General features: G+C 50.4%; 2 protein-coding genes across 2 annotated transcripts in view; one reads left to right on the top strand and one right to left on the bottom strand.

Annotated features, from left to right (window-relative positions):
• Positions 1-20071, top strand: part of Hadh (hydroxyacyl-CoA dehydrogenase) — a 41910-nt gene extending 21839 nt beyond the window's left edge. The window contains exons 3-8 of the mRNA XM_006970371.4: positions 2241-2398; positions 4984-5110; positions 9660-9749; positions 10728-10800; positions 17690-17806; positions 19270-20071. Coding sequence (XP_006970433.1) covers positions 2241-2398; positions 4984-5110; positions 9660-9749; positions 10728-10800; positions 17690-17806; positions 19270-19388 — 684 coding nt within the window. The 3' untranslated portion in view covers positions 19389-20071. The remainder of the gene's footprint in view (positions 1-2240; positions 2399-4983; positions 5111-9659; positions 9750-10727; positions 10801-17689; positions 17807-19269) is intronic.
• The window catches only part of Lef1 (lymphoid enhancer binding factor 1), a 272799-nt gene that overhangs the window by 129497 nt on the left and 121452 nt on the right, over positions 1-21850 (bottom strand). The window lies entirely within an intron of this gene.

The following is a 21850-nucleotide window of genomic DNA, read 5'->3' as shown; positions in this document are numbered from 1 at the left end:
CACATACACACACACACGCACACACACACATACACACACACTCACACATACACACACACACGCACACTCACACATACACACACACACACTCACACATACACACACACACACACACACACACACACACTCATATCTTGAGTTCACATATGAGCGAAAACATGGAATTTATTTCTCTGAGTCTGGTTTATTTCACTTAACGTAATGATCTTCAGTTGCATCCATTTTCCCTCTCAGTGTTGTGATTTCATTTTCCTTTATGGCTGAATACAGTTCCATTGTGTATATATGTACCACATTTTCCCTTATCCATTCATCTGTTGTTGGGCCTCTAGCCTGGCTGCCTTTTGTAGCTGCTGTGACTAATGCAGCGATGTTGGATGTGCATGGATCTCTGTGATGTGTTGACTTAGAGTCATTCATTATGGTTCCACAGTCAGTATTTGTGAGCAGCCTCCACACTGTCTCCCGACAACATATCACTGTGCCCCTTCCCCACATCCTTGCCAGCATTTGCTATCATTTGTTTTCTTAATGCTGGCTGTTCTAATCGGGAGAAGGTGGACTCTTAAAACAGTTTTAAAAAGCATGTATCGGCAATTTGTGTGTCTTTTGAAAACGGTCATTCATTAACCCATCTGTTGACTGGATGACTCTTGCTGATTTTTTACTTGAGACATCTACAGTAATTTCGTAGTTGCTTGAGGGGGTCCCTGCAGGCGTCCAGGCAGGAAAGTGAATCACTTGGAGAGAATGAAAACCCAGTGCAGCTTGACTTGCCAACCTGAGCCAGACTTCGAGGAGTCTCATGCCAGGCTGTCCATTGTCAGCTTATTTAAAACGCAGTGCAGTTTGGGAAAAGGTCTCCAGGCAACAATCAAGCCGATCAGTATAATCCCAGGTGCACACTAAAGCTTAAGGTGTGACTTCATAGTGACTCTTTTACAAAGTACAAGTGACCATGAGGGTGGGTTCTGTAGCTCAACGGCCTAGAATCGAGTGTGGTCTCTCACCAATAGCATAGAGGTCAGCAGGCCATAAAGCACATGTGACATCTCCCCTAAGGATGTGGGGGGGGGGCGCTACCCACCACCCCCACATTTCCCCAGAGTGCTCTTGAGTAGGAGCAGCAGGAAATATTAGATAGAAAGATTTAGAGTATGGAGATAAACAGAAAATACAGGACAGCCTCGAGAGGGCCTGGAACCTATTCCATCCGGCCTCGACTGTCTCTGCCCCAGGGTATTTATAGAAATGCCAAGGGGTGGAGCAAAAGACCTCCTCCCCCCAGCACAGCCAAGTGCAGACCATCTCAGACACCTGCACTCAGGCCCGTGGTCCAGTCATCCTCTCTATGCAGACCTGCTGGGTAAAGCCTCTCGGAAACCTGAAAATGGTTTCACTACAGGATGGGTAGTGGGCTAGGGAGGGAAGAGTCTGGGATGATCATTCTGGGGAATTTAGGTGAAGTCTGTCTCTATAGGAAAAGGTGAGTGGGGTCTACCTCCACAGATAGCAAAAAGGACACCAGGTCATTAACAAAAATCCACTCCTAGTTTTCTGAATGGAATGCAGGTATTTGATTTTCATCTCCTCCATTGAGGAGACATCCCCGTGTGATTAACATTCCTGGTTCTCTTAGTGCTTCTCTGTGAGTACAAAGACCTGTACCCCCAACAACTGCCTTACATGTTTTTACTGTGGTATGTACTATATATACAATATAAAGTCCACCAGTTTAGCCATTTAATGTTTAGTAGTGCGTATGATGATATCCACGTGATGAGTTCTACATTATGTTATGACGTTTCCATACACAGACACAGTACATTTTGGTCTGTTCAATCTGTTACACTCTCTTGTCACCCACTTGAAGCACTTTTTAAATTCAGTGGCATTGGTTATATTTGTGTGTGTAATAGTCTAAAGTTGTCTCATGATTTTGAACAGAAGCCATGTTCATTTAGCAGCCATTACTTATTCCCTCTGTCCCCTGCCTCCTGTAAATGGTAATTACTTCCTGTGGACAGTTAGGTTCGTCCACAGGCTGACTCTCGCCCTGGTGCCTAGAAGCCCACGGACGCTCTGTCCCTCCGCAGAGGAGGTTGGCAGTTTGCCATCTCAGAGTTCCAAGTGACTTCTGTTGGGTCCGGGCGTGTTGGTCTCTCCGGCCTGCCTCCCTCCTCCTGCCCCGTGGCGTGCGGGGCCCAGTGAACGCCCTCTCCTCCTTCTTGTCTCCACAGGCTGGTGACGAGTTTGTGGCGAAGACCCTGAGCTGCCTCTCCACCAGCACGGACGCAGCCTCGGTCGTGCACAGCACAGACCTGGTGGTGGAGGCCATCGTGGAGAATCTGAAGGTGAAGAATGAGCTGTTTCAGCGGCTGGACAAATTCGCGGCAGAGTACGTGCCTGAACTTCCTGCTTGGATTCTCAGAGCTCCTTCTGGGCCTCTGAGCTTCCCTCTCTGACAGCAGGCCCGCCTGTCTGCTACCCAACACCCCTGCAGAACGGCTGGGTTCCCGCCTCCCATCCTGGTCTGCTGGGGTGTGGTGAGCAGTGGCTGAATGGAAGATCCGTCCAGGGTCATGCCTGAGTGTTTCCTGCAGCCACCAGGGGGCACAGACCTTTGTGTGCTTGAGAGGAGAAGATGCTGAGGCAAATCTTTAAAGGTCTGCCGGGAGTCTAGAGTGCACCAGACCTAATGGCTGAACTGTGGCAATGTGCCTTAGTGCAGTCTTCCACACCCACCATTTTCAGTTTACCTGGGGTTCCTTTCAACCCTCTTGGGGGCATTCAGTGAACACTGAATCTTCACCAGGTGTCCTGGGAGGGTAGCGGGAAAGACAGCCACGTCTGGGTCACGGAGGAGTTTCCAGGCTTGTGGTGGCCTCTGGCGTCAATAAGATTGTGTCTAGGTGACACTCCAGGGTCACCATCTAGGGCCTCCTGTTAGGTTTGACTCTCAGCTTTGGGCAGTTATGACAGCTGACCAGTTAAGTGACTCGTGCTGGGCCACAGGTCTCCCTTCTTCGTTAGCCCTGAAAGGTGGAGTAAGGTTATAGGCAAAAGTGGTTCTCACCGGCGAGCTAGGGCTGAAGGGAAACACTGGCACATCGGCCCACCAGGCCGGAAACGCTCCTCTGCTGTCTGTCCGCTGTCCAGCATTCCGCTGTTCGTGCGCCTTTAGCACTACAGAAACATTTGACTGAGAGGACACTTCTGGGCCTGGGTTGACTCTCAGCCAGAGCCTGGCAAGGTTCACAGCCTGCTGGTCCTCCTTCAGCTGTCTGGCCTTGCTGCAAGGTTGCTCCCAGGTAGTGAAAGGCCCGGCTGCCCCCTGGTGCCGGTGCAGGGGAGTGAGGGGTGGGGGAGGTCACTGCCTCCTTCTCCTCCTGACCTTGGGATGGCCTAAGGTTTACAGCCTGTGATTTAAGGGTCTCGAGGTGGAAAGTTTCAGAGACCTTCCCAGTGCTCCCCTGGGTTTTAAATAGCCTGCCGTGGAGGTTGAGAAGGGTACATCTGCCTTGAAAGCAGGCTCTCCTGACCCGAGACCTCAGAGGTCTTCATCCCTTACTGGCCCACCCACTTCAGCCGTCCACACACGCTCACCAAAGACAGTGTCTTCTAAGTCCAAGATGACAGCCTCTGACTCACAATCCTCCTGCCTCAGCCACCCACATAGTAGGATTACATGTATGTATGACCATTCCCAGGCTGGCCTCTCCTTTCACCTCACCTTCCTTTCCCAAAATACTGATTTCTTCCCCCCCGGAACCCCTCCCCCCCCAGCTGCTTTCTTCTTGCCTGCCCCTGAATTTGGACAGACTGCATCATTGCCTTTAGATAACCATGAACCCCTGAGAGAACCTGGTCGGTAAGGGCCTGACCTTGGGTACTGTAAGACCAGATCCAACTGGGCTAAAGGGCATCCTGCTGGTTTGCGAGTTATCCACAAGGTGGCGCCGCAGGAAAGCCGAGCCGTCCAGCCCGAGGATTTGCCCTGGTGCCCTTGGCTGCCCCACTTTATTCTGGTTTTAACAAATTAAATCTGAGAGTGAAAAAGACGGAAAGAATCGAATTTAATCTCAGGGCCGTATGGAATTTGTAAGCTGATATTTATAAGTTAAGCTTCTATACCTATTGAATAAACAGAAGTGCTTTTTTTAGGATGGCCTGTGAGCACAGTACTGTGACCGTGTGTCTTGTGTGTGCACCGACCCCCACCTCCCAGGTTCTCTGTGTGGTTAAACTTCCCTTTTGAGCATCTTCAAAGCGGTGTGTTTTCACTGTCATTCTTGTCTAATCACGAGGCGAAGGGTTCCCACCAGAGGGGGACGCTCACGTGCTCTGTGTGCTCAGCACTTTCCCCAGAGGATTGTTGACGGTTTTTGTGGTCAGGTCTAAGTGTCTGGTCTGTCCTTCCATTTTTTCATGAATCTGATCACTTCCTTGTGTTAGGTGGGGCAGGTCTCCCCCACTAACTGCTTCTGCCTCTGTCTCTCACATATGTGAAAACAAATACATGTAGACAAGAGAACTTCAGTTTCTGAAAACTCAGGAAAGCCTGGTGAAGATCATGTGTATGGAGCTCGTAGCTTAATTTAAAATGCAGGGGTCTTGTTTTTTTGTTTCGGTTTTTTGAGACAGGGTTTCTCTGTATAACAGCCCTGTCTTTCCTGGAACTCACTCTGTAGACCAGGCTGGCCTTGAACTCACAGAGATCCACCCACCTCTGCCTCCTGAGTGCTGGGATCAAAGGCGTGCGCCACCACTACTGGACTTTTTAAAATGCAGGGACTTAAATAAAAATGTAATCGCTTGCTTTCGGCCACTCCTGCGAAGTTGGGCCTTTTGACTGACTTCTCAGCGGTGTGGCCCGGCAGATCGGCAGTGCCGAGCGGTCTTGTGCACTGGGGTCATGTAGTGCCATGGTTTTGACCGTGGGCGCACGTGGGACTCATTCTGATCTGCCTTTTGTCTCCACAGACATACGATCTTTGCCAGCAACACCTCGTCCCTGCAGATCACAAGCATAGCCAACGCCACCACCAGACAAGACCGATTTGCTGGCCTCCATTTTTTCAACCCGGTCCCCATGATGAAGCTTGTGGAGGTCAGTGGGCACCTGGTCCTCTGTGTTTCGCTCGCTAGCTTTCGCAAGCCTGCTTTGAGTCGCATCTGCCCTCATACGGCATTAGGCTGTATGAAACTTAACAGGAACCTGGAAGGTCCCTCATTGTATTTCTGTTGTCGGAAATTTGTCCTCATTAAGACCAAAGAAAGAAAAAGCACCCACAATCCTGGGAGGCTCCTCTGCTTGGTGGATGCTCCTGGGTTTGACCCACTTGTGTTGACAGATGGCGGTGCTGACAGGGGCACCAGACAGGGAGGGACACTAAGGTCCCTGACATGGTGAGAGAGGCGAGACCCATGCACCTTCGTACTGTCTTGCTGAGGTCAGCTTGCTCCATGATGGAGATGCAGTTCTTGTCCCACATGATGTCATTGCTGGCATGTCACCCCTGGTGTGAATTCTGGTCCCGTGCAACCGTCCTTTAGGTGAGGCACGTGTCCACGCCGTGCTCTCCAGAGCCGTGGAGAGCAGCTTCCCGCAGCCTTGCGCCTGCTGACCCCGAAGGCGAGAGCAGAGGGGAAGGGCCAGGCAGGGCTGGCCGGCGTTCCTGTTTGGAATGCTTCTGCTCACTTGCTGGGAAACTCGACTCAGGGAGATGGAGTCACGATGGACAATTTGCACTTGAAATGTGGCAGCTTGCCCTTTATAGGGGTTAATTACAGGGTCTCGGGGGAGCGGCTGCCATTAAAGCAGCCTTTGGTCTGGGGTTGTGGAGTTATTGCCGTGCGAAGTGTGGGGGACGCTGCAATGTGGAGCCAGGCGAACCTCCAGACACTGGCGGGGGCCTCTCTGGGAGTTGTTCCCGGCTGCCTTCTCTCCCAGTCCTTTGCCTTCCGTCTCCCTCACTGCCAATCCCCGACATCAGCATGTTTTATCAGTTCTGGCTTCTTCGCATCCACTTTTTTTTTTCAAGTGGTGGGTCCAGTCTTTCTGCAGCGGGAACTTTCCTGTGCCGTTGATATTGTTCCTCTGTTCTTCTAGGCTCGTATTAAAGAAATAAGGGCTGGAGAGATGGCTCAGTGGTTATGAGTTCTGGCTGCTCTTCCACAGGACCTGGGTTCAAATCCCAGCACCCACATGGCAGCTCACAGCTATCTGTAGTCCCAGTCCCACGGGCTCCAACACTGTCTCTGACCGATGTGGGCACCAGGCATAGTCCCGGGGTGCACAGGCCTCTCTGCAGGCAAACCACCTATACGCATAAAAATAGATGAAACTTTTGGAAAAGGAAGCGAGCAGTGAAGGGAGGCGTGGGAAACCACGGGAAGAGGAAGATGCAGTCTGCCCTTCTGTGGAAAGCAGGGAAGAAGGGGGAGGTGTTCATTTCACACTCAGTGAGTCATTCATTGACTGCAGTTCCTGCTTCCGTGTGTTTGCGGTCTGCAGATGGCACCCGGTCTGTCTTTACTGTCAAGAGCAAGAATCTTTCCCACTGTGTCTTCTTGAGAGCTGTAGTGTTTGGTTAACAGAGAATGCTTAGCAGCTGCGATCATTTTCTAGGAAGAATCCTGTGAAAGGTCCAGTCTGTTGCGTATTTATTAGCTTTTCATTTTTTATTAGTTCTCTGAGAATTTCATATGATGCATTTTGATCATAGTCACCTCCGCCCAACCCCCTACAGCTCCTTCCAGGCCCAGCTCCCCTTCGCTATCCTCCCAATTTTGTGTCTTCTTTTTGTTGTTGTTGATGTTGTTATTTTGTTGGGGTTTTTTTTGTAAATGAAACCCATCAAGCACATATACTCTTGTGTAGCTGGAGGGCTTCTCTCCAGCTTCCCCAAGCCCCGCAGTCCCACAATCCACGTAAAAAATAATCACTCAGACGCTTATATTACATACAAACTGTATGGCCGTGGCAGGCTTCTTGCTAACTGTTCTCTTATCTTAAATTAACCCATTTCTATAAATCTATACCTTGCCACGTGGCTGGTGGCTTACCGGCGTCTTTACATGCTGCTTGTCCTGGCGGTGGCTACAGTGTGTCTCCTCCTTCTTCCTGTTTCCCCAATTCTCCTCTCTCTTTGTCCCACCTATACTTCCTGCCTGGTCACTGGCCATCAGTGTTTTATTTATATAGAGTGATATCCACAGCACTCTTGGGTGTATGACTTCCCACTGGAACATAATTGACTTACCAGGGGCCACACCCTTAAAGAAAACCTGCTCCCCAGTGCCCAGCAGCTCTCAGTTGCCACTCATTCCTCAGCTAGGGGTGGGACTTCCTGCCCAATCCCCACCCCCACCCCACCAGGCTAGGATTTTTGTGTGCTGTTGGCCAGCAGTGAGCCAAGGAGTCCTTCCCTTCCCTTGGGGCGGGACTTGTGTTGGGGCTCTATGTTATCTGTCACATGTTGCCCTTTGTTGAAGGACCGATCCTGCATCCCTCCTCTTTACAAAACTCCCAGACTCAGCCGCAGACTCCTTAAAGCCGACAACTTAGCTTGAAGGTCCAGGGCTGGCAGCCTTTGTGCTGCCTGTTTGTGGTCTGATACAGGCGTCTTCCGCTCCCTCAGTATAGTTTGAAGATCACTGTTCACAGGAGTTTCTGGTCCTTTCTGTCTTCTCCATCTTAGTGCTTGTTTCTGTTTGCTGCAGCGTGGGTCTCCTCTGCCTCCGGCAGTGTTACACCCATGCCCCGCTGCAGCGTGGGTCTCCTCTGCCTCCTGCAGCGTGGGTCTCCTCTGCCTCCTGTGGTGTTACACCCACCACTGCTGCAGCGTGGGTCTCCTCTGCCTCCTGCAGCGTGGGTCTCCTCTGCCTCCTGTGGTGTTACACCCACCACTGCTGCAGCGTGGGTGGTTCCCCCATGCCTCCCGCGGTGTTACACCCTCTGCCCGCTGCAGCGTGGGTCTCCTCTGCCTCCCGCGGTGTTACACCCATGCCCCGCTGCAGCGTGGGTCTCCTCTGCCTCCTGCAGTGTTACACCCACCACTGCTGCAGCGTGGGTGGTTCCCCCATGCCTCCCGCGGTGTTACATCCTCTGCCCACTGCAGCGTGGGTTCTCCTATGCTTTTCATGTAGCGCCTTTCATCCCCGCACAGACCTAGCTCATTTAGCCAGATCGGCTTCTTACGTGGGACACTTGTATCCTGATCCTCATTTCACAGAAGGAATGGAGACACCTGCGAGGGAGGGTCTCCTGTAGACGCTAAGCCTCCTCATTACGACTCTAGTTGAAGTTCTTAACTGCCATTTAAAATATTTGTATACGTATGTGGTGTATGTAATTCACCCTGGGCTCTCCATTCACCCACATCTAATTCCCCACAAGTGACGACGAAAGCTGTAATTTGAGGCGTTACGCTTGGTGCCACCTCTTCTGGAGTCCAGTGGGGTAGCAGCTGTGCCCTGGGTGCACTGAAGGGAAGATCAGGAGGCCTGTGAGCACCAGTGGCAGCCCCCCCCGTTGGGGTCCTACTGGTTAAAATGAAAGCACCCCTCTCCGATGAACCCTCCTGAAGGGCAAGGGCCTGTGAGCCGGGCATCTGTGTGGGAACGGGTCACACATCGAGACGGTCACTCATCTAGGAATCCAGATGGCTGTGAGTTGGGTACATCACACGCCATCTGCAGCATAGGTGGGTCCCATGCAGAGAACCTTAAGGACAGCCACCCCCTCCCCACCTCCCCAAGTGCCACCCCCACCCCCCACCCCCACTCTGCACCAGTTTCCACCCTGTAGCCCTTAACAATGACAGGAAGCAGAGCTGGTGTTTCCTGGGTCTTTCTTCTACTAGACACCATTCTTGGTGCTTTACCCTCCCTCTACTCTGTCTTTCTTACCTCAGCAACCTGATGTGGACAGAGTGGTTTTAATGTCACTTCAGTTTCAAGAAACAGTGTCCTGCCAATAAGTTCAGTAAAGTGGTACAGCTGGGATTTGACCCTAAGACACCTGGATCACAAGGCCTAAAAGACTCCTTCACCCTCTCCCAGCAACATATACTTGAATTTTAAACCCCGGGTTTGTGCATTCTGCAAATTCCAGTGTGTAGTTGGGCGTTTCTCTGTCACGACCAGTGCCTCCAAAATAAATGTACAGAGACTTGATTTTAATAGAAATGCTCAGCCAATAGCTTAGGCTTGTTACTAACTAATGCCTACATTTTAAATTAGCCTGTATTCCTTATTTATGCTCTGCCACATGGCGGTACCTTTATTAGCATGGCATGTTCATCTCCTGCTCCCTCTGCGTCTGCTGGTGACTCTCAGATTCTTCTCTTCCTCACCCCATTTCTCAGTTTGGCTTCCTTGCCTAAATGTATCCTGTTCAGCTATTGGCCAGTCTGCTTGTTTATTAAACCAGTCACAGCGACATGTATTCACACAGTGTAGAGGAACATTCCACAGCAAAGTGTCTCGCACGGACATTTGGGTCAACATTTTGCTTCTGGCTTGAGATGCCGACTGTGCTAAAACTAAAGATGTTTTCGTCCCCTGTGTAGCTAGAGCCTTTGGTTCAGTTTCCTTGAACTATTCAGCTGCTCCTCTGTCCTCTCTGGTCATAATTCCCTGCTTTGCATTTCTAGGTCATTAAAACACCAATGACTAGCCAGAAGACGTTTGAATCTCTGATCGACTTTTGTAAAACCTTAGGAAAGCATCCCGTTTCTTGCAAGGTAAAGTGAGCGTAATGTTTTTGTCTGTTTTCTGTTACTGTAGTAAAATCCCTGAGGCAGGTAACTGTGAAGAAGGAGGAGAGCTTTGAGGGCTCTTGGAAAGACCTCAGGGCTAAGTAGCGTCACAGTGGCCAGAGATCATTGAAGAGGAAGGAATACATCTTTGTATAGCCAGTCAGCGAGATGCTGGGGTCGGGTCACTGGGAAGAACTCCATCCGGGAAAGGGGTGGTCCCTTCTGAGACCCAAGTCTTCAGACATCCAAGCATCTGTCTCTGGGCTGCATCTCTTAGATGTTTTACTCCCTCTTTCCAGGGACCAGACTCCCAACATGTGAACCCCTGGGAACAGACTGCGGGTAGCCTGGGAGGGAGGTGATTTTATGTGGTCATGCTACTAGGAGAACACTTCTGATAGTGTGAGCCATGGGCACTGTCGACAGCAGGCCTCGCCATGTCCTGGAAGGGCGAGTGTGTGAGCTAAGTCACCTGGCCGCTAAGCCAACCCGCATGCCACCTATGTGTAGTCTGAGAGAGGAGAGCCCAGGTTTCAGTTACAAAACCGCACAGTGTCATTAGTGCAACTAGAACTGTTGGGCAACCCCGCCCTGTGGAGACCGCCCAGGCCTTGCTGTCGGTCTGCTGAAGTGAAAGGGCATCTGGACCCTATTGCCGTGCTGGTCGGTTTGTGCAGTGTGCAGACGGGTTAGCTCTGAGACCCACTGAGCTGACCCAGGCTCCAGGAACCCGGGGACTGCTACTTTCGGAGAGTGTGTAAGAAGGGAGTGATTTCTGAGAGGGAAGTGCAGGGTAGAAGAGGGGATGTCGCCGTGCGAGATAGAGTAAGGAACTTCGCGGCGCGTTTTGAAAACGTGAATGGCAGGAGTGCGGGCAGCGGCATCCAGGGTAAGGAGTGCTCTGTACTAAACAGAAAGTCAAGTTTCATGAAGTCACTTACCGTCTTCTCTTTCCTGCCACAGGACACTCCTGGATTCATCGTGAACCGTCTCTTGGTGCCGTACCTCATAGAGGCCATCAGGCTGCATGAGAGAGGTACTTGTCCCAGGCCCGGCTAAGGCCCTCAGGTCTCGGTCTGTGTGCAGGAAGGCTTGGGCTGTGCGGAGCCTGGGAAGGGAGTTTCTGCTTTCGCGTTCTTCTGGACTGAGCTCAGCTTTGCCCTGGCCCTAGTACCTTAGTCACTGGGTTCCCTGGGTCCCGGACCTCCCTGAGAGTCTCTGTGATGGTCCAGGCTGCAGCAGCAGCAGCATTGATGCTGCAGATCTAGACCCTGGCTCTCCACTTTTAGGTAAAAGTTTACTCTTGTGGGGAGATGGAGAGATGACTCGGATGTTAAGACTGTGTACCGCTCTTCCAAAGGGCCCAAACTCGATTCCCAGCATTGGTGTTGGGCAGCTCACAACCACCCAGAACTCCAGCTCCAAGGGATCTGAAATCCTGTTCTGAGCCTGTGTACACAAGCAAGCGTGATGCATGTCACACACACTTATATACACACATATATATGTATGCACATACACACAGCACATGCATGCATGATGCATGTAACACACTCGAGCATACAAACATGCATACACACATGCATGCATGCATGCACACTTGCACACATGCATGCATGATGCATGTTCTGCACACAAAGACACACACACACTAAATACTATAAATAATAAGTTTATTGCTTTCAAAAAGATAGTAATGGAAAAATAACCAGACTAGGAGTTGTTTAAAGTTGTTTAACATAGAAAACCCGTGGCTGTGACAGAAGATGGGAAATGAGTGACATGCGTATGGTAGGGACATTGTCCTTATTGAAAAAAGTCACAGAGCACTGCTTTACACCTCCTGAATGACCTGGAATGTTCCCTTCTCTTAAAAAATGTATTTGTGTGTGTGTGTGTGTGTGTGTGTGTGTGCGCGCGCGCGCGCGCGTGCGGTGCGTGCACACCTACGTATCATGTCATGGTGTATGTGTGGAGACTAGAAGACAGCTTTGTGGGTCAGTTCTCTCCTATCTTTATGCAGATTCTGGGGATCAAACTCAGGTCTCCAGGCTTACGTGCCAAGCACTTTTGTGTGTGATGTTTTTCGAGACAGGTTTCTCTGTGTAACAGCCCTGGCTGTCCTGGAACTCACTCTGTAGCCCAGGCTGGCCTCGAACTCACAGAGATCCGCCTGCCCCTGCTTCCCGAGTGCTGGGATTAAAGGTGTGCGCCACCACTGCCTGCCACCGGCTGAGCGTCTCCTGGGCCTAAAATGTCCCTCTTCTGGTTGACAAGGAATGACTTGGCCTGCTGTGGAAACATAAGCCCAGGACGTGGTCTGTGGCTAGGATGATGCAACCCCCCAGCCCCCGCCTGACTTCTTCCCCGTTTCTGAGAAGGAAAGTGTGTGATGTCTACTCTCCAGACCAACAAGTTGTAGGGACCGGGTAAAACGCAAGTGCGATCGTTTATTTGAGTGACTTCATTTACAAACACTCTCAAGAATGCCATTTCCCAAACAAAGCGTTTACACCAGCTCTTTCCAGCAGATGAAAGCACATTTGCCTCCTCACAATTGGCTTTAAATATTAAAGTTGCCTCCGTGCTTTATGGAAGCAGTTGCCTACTTTTACTCCAAGATCAAACCAACACTTCTGTGTTTATCTTCAACAAATGTGCGTAATTACACCTCAAAGAGAGTGTGTGGCATTTTGGCCTCCCTTGAAAGACATTCGAGGGTTTTTCTTCCTCTAATAAATGTAATGTTTCCGAAGGTAGCACCTTTTCATGGTGTTTTTTTTCCCTCTGAAACACACTCTGATACCACTCCCATATGCCAAGTGTCTGATGCGAAGTTGAAAACTATTTTCTTCCCCTTGTTGCCCCTGGCCATGACCAGGCACCTCTGCGTGGCACCCGGAAAGGCAGGACCTGGCTCCGGGGCATGCCTTCGGTTGGCTTTTGGTGTTTCTCTGGGTGGACTGCCATTGCTGGCCCCGTGGCCTCTCCTCTGTAGCTGGATCCTGTGACAGATCATCTGTCTGTCCTGAAGTTGCTAAGCGTCACGTGGGTGCAGGTTTGCAGCATTTCACACTGTGGTCCGGACTCCAGGCCCCTTATAATGTCCCTTTGGCCACTCACCTGGCCGACACCTATGAGTGCTTAGACCCCGGACTTCATCCACAGCTCTGCGTGTCCACTGACGCCTCTAGACCCTCCCACCCATACTTGCCCTTTGTCATCTTGGATGCCTCCCTGTCACCACTGTCCCTTTCTCTCCCGGCCCTGTCTCCTCCTGCCTGGCCACTGCAGGGAGGCTCAGCCAGGCAGCTACCCTGGTCGCTACTTGTCTTTCTTAGGCCTGTCTCCTCCACTGTGCTTGCTGAGAAACCCTTCTCTCGCCACGGAAGGGGAGGAGACACTGGTCCCTGTTTCTGTCCGTACTCCCTGCTGGGGCCTGGCCTCTCTCTGCCTGTGCTCTGGCTTTGTTTCCCAGCTCCTTTGGGTAGAATTTGTATGCCCCATGCTGTTGACGCACCGTGTGTGTGTGTGTGTGTGTGTGTGTGTGTGTGTGTGTGTGTGTGTGTGTCCGTCCCTGCAGGTTGGTAAATGCTGTTTTGATGGGAGAGCTTGGAGAGGGATGTTTGGGAGAGGGTCCCCGCCGAGGCTTCAGGGAGCTGAGCAGCTGCCAATATGCGAGGAGTGCCCACCACGATTTTCACACCCCGGGTAGAAAGACCCTCATGGAGGCTCATTGTATTTCTGACCCCTGACCTCCGACCTCTGACAGCCTTCTGTGGTAGGCGTTCACCATGTCTTTCACAGCTGTGTGTGTGTGTCCATTGCCTCATTCCTTCAGGCTAGTGGAGGCCGGGTGGTTGCCATGTCCCAACTCCGAGGGTCACAGCGGTGTAGACCTGGGAACCCACAGTCCCCGTCATGTGCTCACTCAGCTGCAGCAGGGTGGCAAGGGCACGTGCTCAGGTTCTCTGAGGAGGGTTGTGCTGTAATAGCCTGGGGATGTCATGAACTTACCCTCTGGTCACTGTAGGGCGTCCTCATCAGTCATTAAAAAGTCCCTCCCTCACCATGGCTCAAGTATAGCGGCTCTCTGGTAACCTGTATACAAGCCCTGACGGCAAAGTCTTCCCCCACCCTCAGACTCTGCCATCATCTCCTCAGACCGCACTCCATCTTTCTCACACAGCCCTACCTGGTGTCCCTGAGGTCCAAACTGGGTGTAATATGCTCTCCTCCTCTGCCTTGGCTCTCCCTTCCCTGTGGCATGACGCATATGACTCCTCCAGCTGTCCTCTCCCCTGGGGCATGGACAGAGTCCTCATCTTCGTGTCCCTAACAGCTCCCTCCAGACAGGGAGTGAGGATCCAGCCAGCAGTCAAGGAAGGAGTGTCTGTCTGTCCCTCTGTCTGCCTCTCCTTGCTGGTTCTTGGAGGGAGAGCTTCAGCTGGTAATGTTGAGACCGGCCGGCAGGTGGTGCCAGAGAGCCAGAGAACGACTCAGCAGTGGCAGCAGGTCCTGTCTCCAACCCCAGACCTCCAGCCACCCAGGTTTGGGGGGTTCTCTGAGGAAGCGGCTCCTCATTATCCTGAGTAGGGTGAAGGGCCCCATCTTCACGGGAGCCAGAAAGAGTGAAGCAGAGCTTTGTGTGGCTGTGTGTGTGTGTGTGTGTGTGTGTGTGTGTGTGTGTGTATCTGTGTGTAGGGAGCATCAGGTTCTCATTCAAGTACTGGACACTACAGGAGTTTAGGAATTATTGATCTAAAGTACGCCATGCGTGACTCCCTCTTGGCCAATATATTGTACATGTTGCTTTTCTGTCTTTTTCTCTTTGCGCATTTACTCTGATTTACTTAAGACAGAATTTTTTTTTTAGAGTTGTGCTAATTTTGTAGATGTGTACTGATGTTTTATTAAACAGTGCTTTGTGATTTTCAGTAATTTTAGAACACAGTAATATTCCTCATGTGAGGGTCTGAATCGGGAATTGTAGCCTTGTCTTTAGGGCCCATAGTCTTCGACTTGAATTTGATTAAATGGCTTTAGGTTGAGTTAGACGCCGTTAGACGTCTGTCCCCAGTGCGTGTGCATTCTTCTGAAGGGACAGTGCCTATGTACATGAGCATGGATAAGGCTCTGACGGACAGCCATGCAGGCATGCAGGGGTGGAGGTGCCCTGGCCCCCAGTCCTGGCCGCTGCTGTTTCATGCACTGCAGGGGGAGGCGCTGATTGGTGCTGTCTGAACAGAGGCCTGGAGGAAGGAGGAGGAGGCTGAGGCCTGAAGGTATAGGAAGGCTTATTGGCCCAGGCCCAGGGCCTAGCACGCAGGAAGGAGTCCTGAGGCAGGAGCTTGTGGGGGTGTTGCTTCTGGCATCTGGAGGCAGCTGTAGCGTCATGGAAGTGTCCACATTCCATGTCCTCAGTGTCCACATCCTGAACAGTGCATGTGTGCGCTGTGGAGTCGTTTCCCTGCTGCATGTGCTGTCCCGTGTCCTCTGTGCATGCGCTGTAGCGTCTGTCTACGGTGCCGTTCCAGCCCTCCTTTGAGAATCTCTGCATCCTTCAGAACCTGGGCCTCGGGGGTGGCTGGGTGGCTGTGGAGCTGCTTCCAATGCTGCGATGTGGAATTAGCTCCTTCTCCTCCTCCGTTATGGCACCGTGCTCTGCCGCTGTCTCACTGAGAGTGTCCAGTGCCCGGTCGGTAATGGATACAGATACGGAGCACAGCAGGGCTGAGGATGAGCTCACTGGATTGCTTGGCATGCTTGAGACCCTGGGTTTGATCCCCCACCCTGCCATGGGATCCATGGGAGAATGGACTGTGTGAGACCACCTGATGAGATGCATATGTGTAGGACTGTTTTTGCTTTTTTACTACATAAAATTCAAAGCATGATTTCTCAGAGGCCTCTAATTCTAATTTGCTGAAGTTTTTTTTTTTTAAGTGTTCGAGTGTTTTGCCCGCGTGTAAGCCTGTACACCATGTGTGTGCCTGTTGCCTGCAGAGGTCAGACGAAGGTGTCAGATCCCCTGGGACTGGAGTTACAGACGCTTTTGAACTGTCGTGCGGGTTCTGGGAATTGAACCTGGGTCCTGGGCAAGAGCAAGGAATTCTCTTAACCACTGAGCCAACTCTTCAGCAGCCCCTCTAATCCTTGTTAGGATTATACTAAGTACTTAATATCACTCAAAGAAAATAATCGAGTGTGTGTGTGTGTGTGTGTGTGTGTGTGTGTGTGTGTGTGTGTGTGTGTGTTTCTATATATCTCTGTGTGTGTTTATAGGGTCCCACTATGTGGTCCAGGCTGGCCTGGAACTCACTATTCTCTTTCCTCAACTTCCCAGCTGCTGGGATTGCAGGCATGTGCCACCGTGCCTGGTATTATAATCACTTTAGTTTGCACTGACACCCTCTGGCATTATTTTTGTGCTTTATTATTATTATTATTATTATTATTATTATTATTATTATTAGAAAATTGTGGTGTTATGATTTGGAAGTATTTACTGTTGAGGAAGAGGGTCCCAGTAGAGGCATCTGACATTTTTAGGTATGGAATACACTTTTTAGCACTTCATTCAGTGTGGGAACCCGTTTTCAGGTTCCTCGTAGCTTTACCCAGCAGGTCCGCATAGAGAGGATGACTGGACCACGGGCCTGAGTGCAGGTGTCTGAGATGGTCTGCACTTGGCTGTGCTGGGGGAGGAGGTCTCTTGCTCCACCCCTTGGCGCCTCTATAAATACCCTGGGCCAGAGACAGTCTGGGCCCGTTGGAATAGGTTCCAGGCCCTCTCGAGGCTATCCTTTATTTTCTGTTTATCTCCACACTCTAAATCCTTCTAATATTTCCTGCTGCTCTCACTCAAGAAAACTCTGGGGAGCTGTGGGGTTGGTGGGTAAACGTCCCACAATTCAGCTTTGCTATTATTGGCCACTACTTTATGCTTTGAAACAAACTTCTAGATAGATGGCCATGTAATGCAGGTGGTTCCCAGTTCTGATTTTGGAGGCAGGATGCACGGTTGTTCTCTGCAGAGGTATCTTCTGGCCCATTGGCCGGACAGTATAGGGAGAATTCTAAAGGAAAAGCCCAGAACCCTCATCCTCTGCTACCCAGGACAGCACAGTGGTTCCACCTTACCTGAAGTTACTTAATCAACCCATATCCGAGGACAGGCTACTGAACTCTAGACACAGACCAGTTCCAGATTCAGAGGCCCACTGGGGAGCTGTTATGTCTCTTAGAATAACAGGAAGGAACGTGGCATTGTAGATAAGTGCCTAAACACTTCTACCAACTTAACATGATTTTGAAAACTGCTCTCAGCCACACAGAACAAGTAGTATGTCATGGTTCTAGCTGTCTGGGCTCTCTTGAAACGGTTACCTTGACTGTGTGAACACAGGCCCAGCAGAATGCTTATTTGTAAAACAAAGCTTAAAAAAAATACACATGCAGCACACAAATAGAAAGCTAAGCATGTGTGCATGTGTGAGTTTGTATGTGTGTGTGTGTATATATATATTTGTATGTATGTGCATGCATGCATTTGTGTATGTGCAAAGCACGTTTATAAAAGAAAACTCTAGTATCAAAGGACATTTTTGTGAATGACCCTGGGCCTGGGAAATCCCACGCTCTTCGGGAGCCAGTGTTCCCAGGGAGGGCTGCTCACTCTGTGACCTGGGCAGCAGGGTCTAGGGGTCTCCTCATCGGCCGCCGTTGGTTTGAAAAGCTTGTGGCCTGTGTGGCAGGTGATCGGAGACAGAAATCTTACCCACCCCGGGTAAGAGCCTGAACTTTTAGCCATTTTCTGAATGTGTGTGCGGTTGTTGATACAATTCTAGCGGTGCTAGAACTGACCCAGGGGTGGAAGAGCTGAGGATGGTGGTGGTGACTCAGGGTTGCCCTTTGCTCTGCAGGGGACGCGTCCAAGGAGGACATTGATACCGCCATGAAGTTGGGAGCTGGGTACCCCATGGGTCCTTTTGAACTTCTTGACTACGTTGGGCTGGATACTACGAAGTTCATCTTGGATGGTAGGAATTAAAACCTTTTCTTCCTTTTTAAAAACTGGCTTGAACTGGTCTCTTAGGATCCTAAATTATAATGTCAATTAAGAAAAAATGACAAGGAGTTTTAAGATGTTCAACGTCCTGCCTTACCTGGTCTGTTCAGTGCTGCTATCACCAAGTGCCCGAGGTAGGAGACGTTTATTGTTATTTTTTGGTTTTGTTTTTTGAGACAGGGTTTCTCTGTGTAGCTTTGCGCCTGTCCTGGAACTCACTCTGTAGCCCAGGCTGGCCTCGAACTCACGGAGATCCACCTGCCTCTGCCTCCCAAGTGCTGGGATTAAAGGCGTGCGCCACCACCACCCGGCTTATAGGAGACTTTTAAAGGAAAAAAAAAGAGCCATGTGGCTCTTGTTCCTGACAGCTCGAGATGCTCCAGGTGACAAGGTAGTCCTGGATGTGTCACAACATGGCAGAGCTAAGAAGTGAAACAGCTGTGTGCAGAAAGGTCTACGGTGAGGGTATGGGATGGCCCTGGTTTGTAATTGTCCACTCAAGAAGTAATCTATCCCTAGGTTTGACCCACTCCTGAGAAAATTCTAAGTCCACTTGTGTGGGTGGAATCCGGGTACCTTCTCAGGCCCCACCTCTAGGAGGTTCCGCCATTTTCCACACTGCCACCCTGGGAGTCCTCAGCCTTTGGGGGAACAAAGCGAGTTCACCCAGAGCGGCATGCTAGAGATCCACACAGACGGCCTGTCGTCGCTTAGCAGGGCAACTGTTTTTAATCTTTCGTTTGGATCTAATTATCGATCACGGGCGTTTCTCGTATAACTCAGGTCCTATGCGCCCTTCAGTTTCCCCCCAACAGGGGTGTCTTAAATAACCACAGTGCAGAGTGGAAGTCAGGACGTTGACAGTGGTACACCGTGCCAGGCTGTCACGAGCTGATTTGTGTTACCTCCATTGAGATCAAGCTATTCGACAGTTTTTAAAGGGTAGCGGTTTTTGAAGACAGCATAAAAATTATTATTGAAACTGGATGAACTTCTGAAGTCGAATGTAGCATACTACTCCAGCATTTCACCAAAACCTTTTAAATACTGGGGAGGAGAAGGGTCTTAGTTGACATATGAAATCTGAAATTGTATGAGACCGCAGAAAACCAGTGGGAGCAATCCAGGGTTTGATACGGATCTGGAAGGCCAACGGTCCCACCTGGGAATCTAGCCGGTTAGTGGGAGATTCGATTTGTGCTGTTGGGCATTTGCCTTGGTTTGCAGGAAGTCCTGGGTACCCAGGCGCCCTGCCTGGAGCTAGGCTTCTAGCAGCCCAGGCAAATAGTGGCATGCCCACTTTAGGGTCAGTGTTGGCCACACCAGCGAAGCTGGCCTTATGTCTCTGCCACAGTGGCCTGCGTGGGTCCTGTGCCCCAGGCACGCCCTGAGAATACCCAAACCAAAGAGAGCCCTTGTCCTTCCTCTCAACAGGGTGGCATGAAATGGACCCAGTGAACCCCCTGTTTCAGCCCAGTCCTTCCATGAATAATCTGGTGGCCCAGAAGAAGCTGGGCAAGAAGACCGGAGAAGGATTTTACAAGTACAAGTGATGCTTCAGGAGTCCCTTCGCAGCACCCCAAGCCAGCCCTGGGGCAAGAATGAGGCACTGTGGGTAACGGCTGCAAGGCTTGCCGTGGCTGCCCGCCCTTGCAGTCTCTCTGAAGTCATCGTTTGACTCGTTGCAGTAATAAGGTTCCTCCACTGAGATCGAGTTCTCTGCCTTAGTCTTTCCTCTCCTGTGTGTTTTTCTGTGCCTTGGAGCAAGCATCTCTTTCCTGAACCTTGCTGTTTTTTTGTAAAAGCATTACTTAGACTCATTCACTCAGGTCTTCTGAAAATGAGTGTGCCATGTTTATCGGTGTTGAACCCAGGGGGTGGGGGTGGTTAGCAGCCATTGTGCCCGCAGGTGCATCTGAGGGCCGGCCTGCCTGCCTGGGAACATCTGCAGCCCGCAGCCTCAAGCCTTAGCCTACATTCTGGGCGTCTGCCTTTGTTTACCTCTCATCAGGACAGGGCTCCTGGAGTGGTGGGCGCGCCCCTGGGAACTTGGTGTCTGGGAAAAAGGCCCATCTCCGTGGCCATCTAGATCTTCACCATCACTGTCTGGCTCTCTAATTTTTTTCATGAGAAATCAATGCTGCCAAGTGCCTATGAATTGACTCTCCTAAGATGCAGTCTTTTACTCTGTAAAAATGGGAATGGAAATAAACTCATATACCTTAAAATCATAAAATGCTTAAGTAATTATAAAAAATGGGCCCACCTTCTCTGACCTCGGGCTGGGACAGAAGTGACGGCGTGGGAGGGAGGGAGGGAGGGAGGGAGGGAGGGAGGGAGGGAGGGAGGGAGGGTATGTGTGTGAATCTGGCCCGTGTCTGGTCCTTCCACGTTTCCTACCAGTAAAACAGAAGTAAGGGCACCAAGAGTGGTTTTTAAGAGCATCTGTTTCTCCTTTGCCAGCAAAGTAAAATAACATAACATGAGAGTCTTTTAATCATTGGGTTGACAGAGTGTCTTCCATGATAGAGTGTGGGCTGGAAAGACATCAGAAGCCCTGAGGTCCGGTGGCTTCATTAGCACAGAGCTTAAGTGATGTGTCTAGGGTCACCAGATATTTAGTAGCAGATTCCAGATTACATCTAGATTTTTGATGATAAATACAAAAGAATAAATCTGGAAATCTCACATGTAAACTTTCAGACAGTACATTCCCCAAAACAGGTGGAGGTACTTGTGATCTCAGATCATAGTTCTATCAGGATATTTTTGGCTTAGTTTTTTTCTGTTTTGTGATTGATAAGAGGGGATTTAATTAATGAAAAAATGCTCTGAGTATGTCATAAAATGAGAAGATGTAAATACATGCATGTGTGCATACCAACACGCTAGAACCTGGGTGATGATGCTGTTCTTACCCATCCCCTCCTGTTTCTAGGTCACCTGTGACCTCACCGCCCTGCTTCTTCTCAGGCTAGCTCTTGACCGTTGCTGTGACCCCTGGGCCACAGGCTTCAGTTTGTCACCCTCTAACCAGAGTCTACAGAGGATGTGGGCACTCATCCTGAAAATGGCCCAGCTCTTTCCTAACCACTACGTTTCAGGAAAGACAGAGAACTCAGTGGTGCAACCGTCTCCGGGGGGAGGGGGGCACACAACACTGTTTCTGGATGGCATTTTCAGATGCCCTTTGATTCTGCCAGATGTTCAGAAGGCTCAGCCTCTACACTCCTTTGCCATTTTATAGTATCTTTGCTATGCATTATGTTCCCGGGGACTGCCTAGGGAGGGGTCTGGAACCTTCTCATCTTCAAGCTGGCACTTGGGCAGTGGTCTCCTGTCCCTGTTCGTGGCTCTGTGACCCCAGGTGGGAAGGAAGGTCCCATAGTCAGGATTTCTGCAATCTGCTTGAAAATCAAACCTTAGTAAGATTCCCATCCCTTGTGCTTTCTTACCTAGCTTTTGGCCACCCTTGTGGGGGACGAGCCTGGTCCTCAACTTCTAAAGTTGCTGCCTAGTGGCAGCAGAACCTTTTAGAGCAGGGTTTAAGTAAAAAAAAAAAAGTTCCTCCCACTGCTCCTTCATGTTGTTAATTCCTCTAATAGAAGTGAAACTTTCAAAGGAAATTCTTTGATTATTTTGAAAACAAGTTACAGAACAAAAACCTATGGCCCTTTAATGTCCATGAGATTTATTGTTATTGTTAATAACAGCGACTGAAGGGGAACATTGCTTCACTTGCTGACACCGAGTTGGAGGTCTGTTTCTAGGCAACCGTTGATTGATGTGGCCGGAGGTCACGTGGGAGCAAGTGTTGACACTGAGAAATGCTGGTGTTAGTCAAGTGTGGGGTGGCACATGCCCGTAATCCCTGCACTTGGGAGGTAGAGGCAGGAGGATTGTGAGTTTGAGGTCGGGATGGGCCACATAGCCAGATCCAGTGCCCTACAAAGCCACTCAAAACACGTTATGAAGGGATTTGTCATTGAATTCTGCCAGGTAATTGAGTTTGGCC

This window comes from Peromyscus maniculatus, chromosome 6, assembly GCF_049852395.1.
Source record: "Peromyscus maniculatus bairdii isolate BWxNUB_F1_BW_parent chromosome 6, HU_Pman_BW_mat_3.1, whole genome shotgun sequence".
Lineage (NCBI taxonomy): Eukaryota > Metazoa > Chordata > Mammalia > Rodentia > Cricetidae > Peromyscus > Peromyscus maniculatus.
Note: the sequence above shows the minus strand (reverse complement) of the source record. Positions and strands in the feature narration are given on the sequence as shown.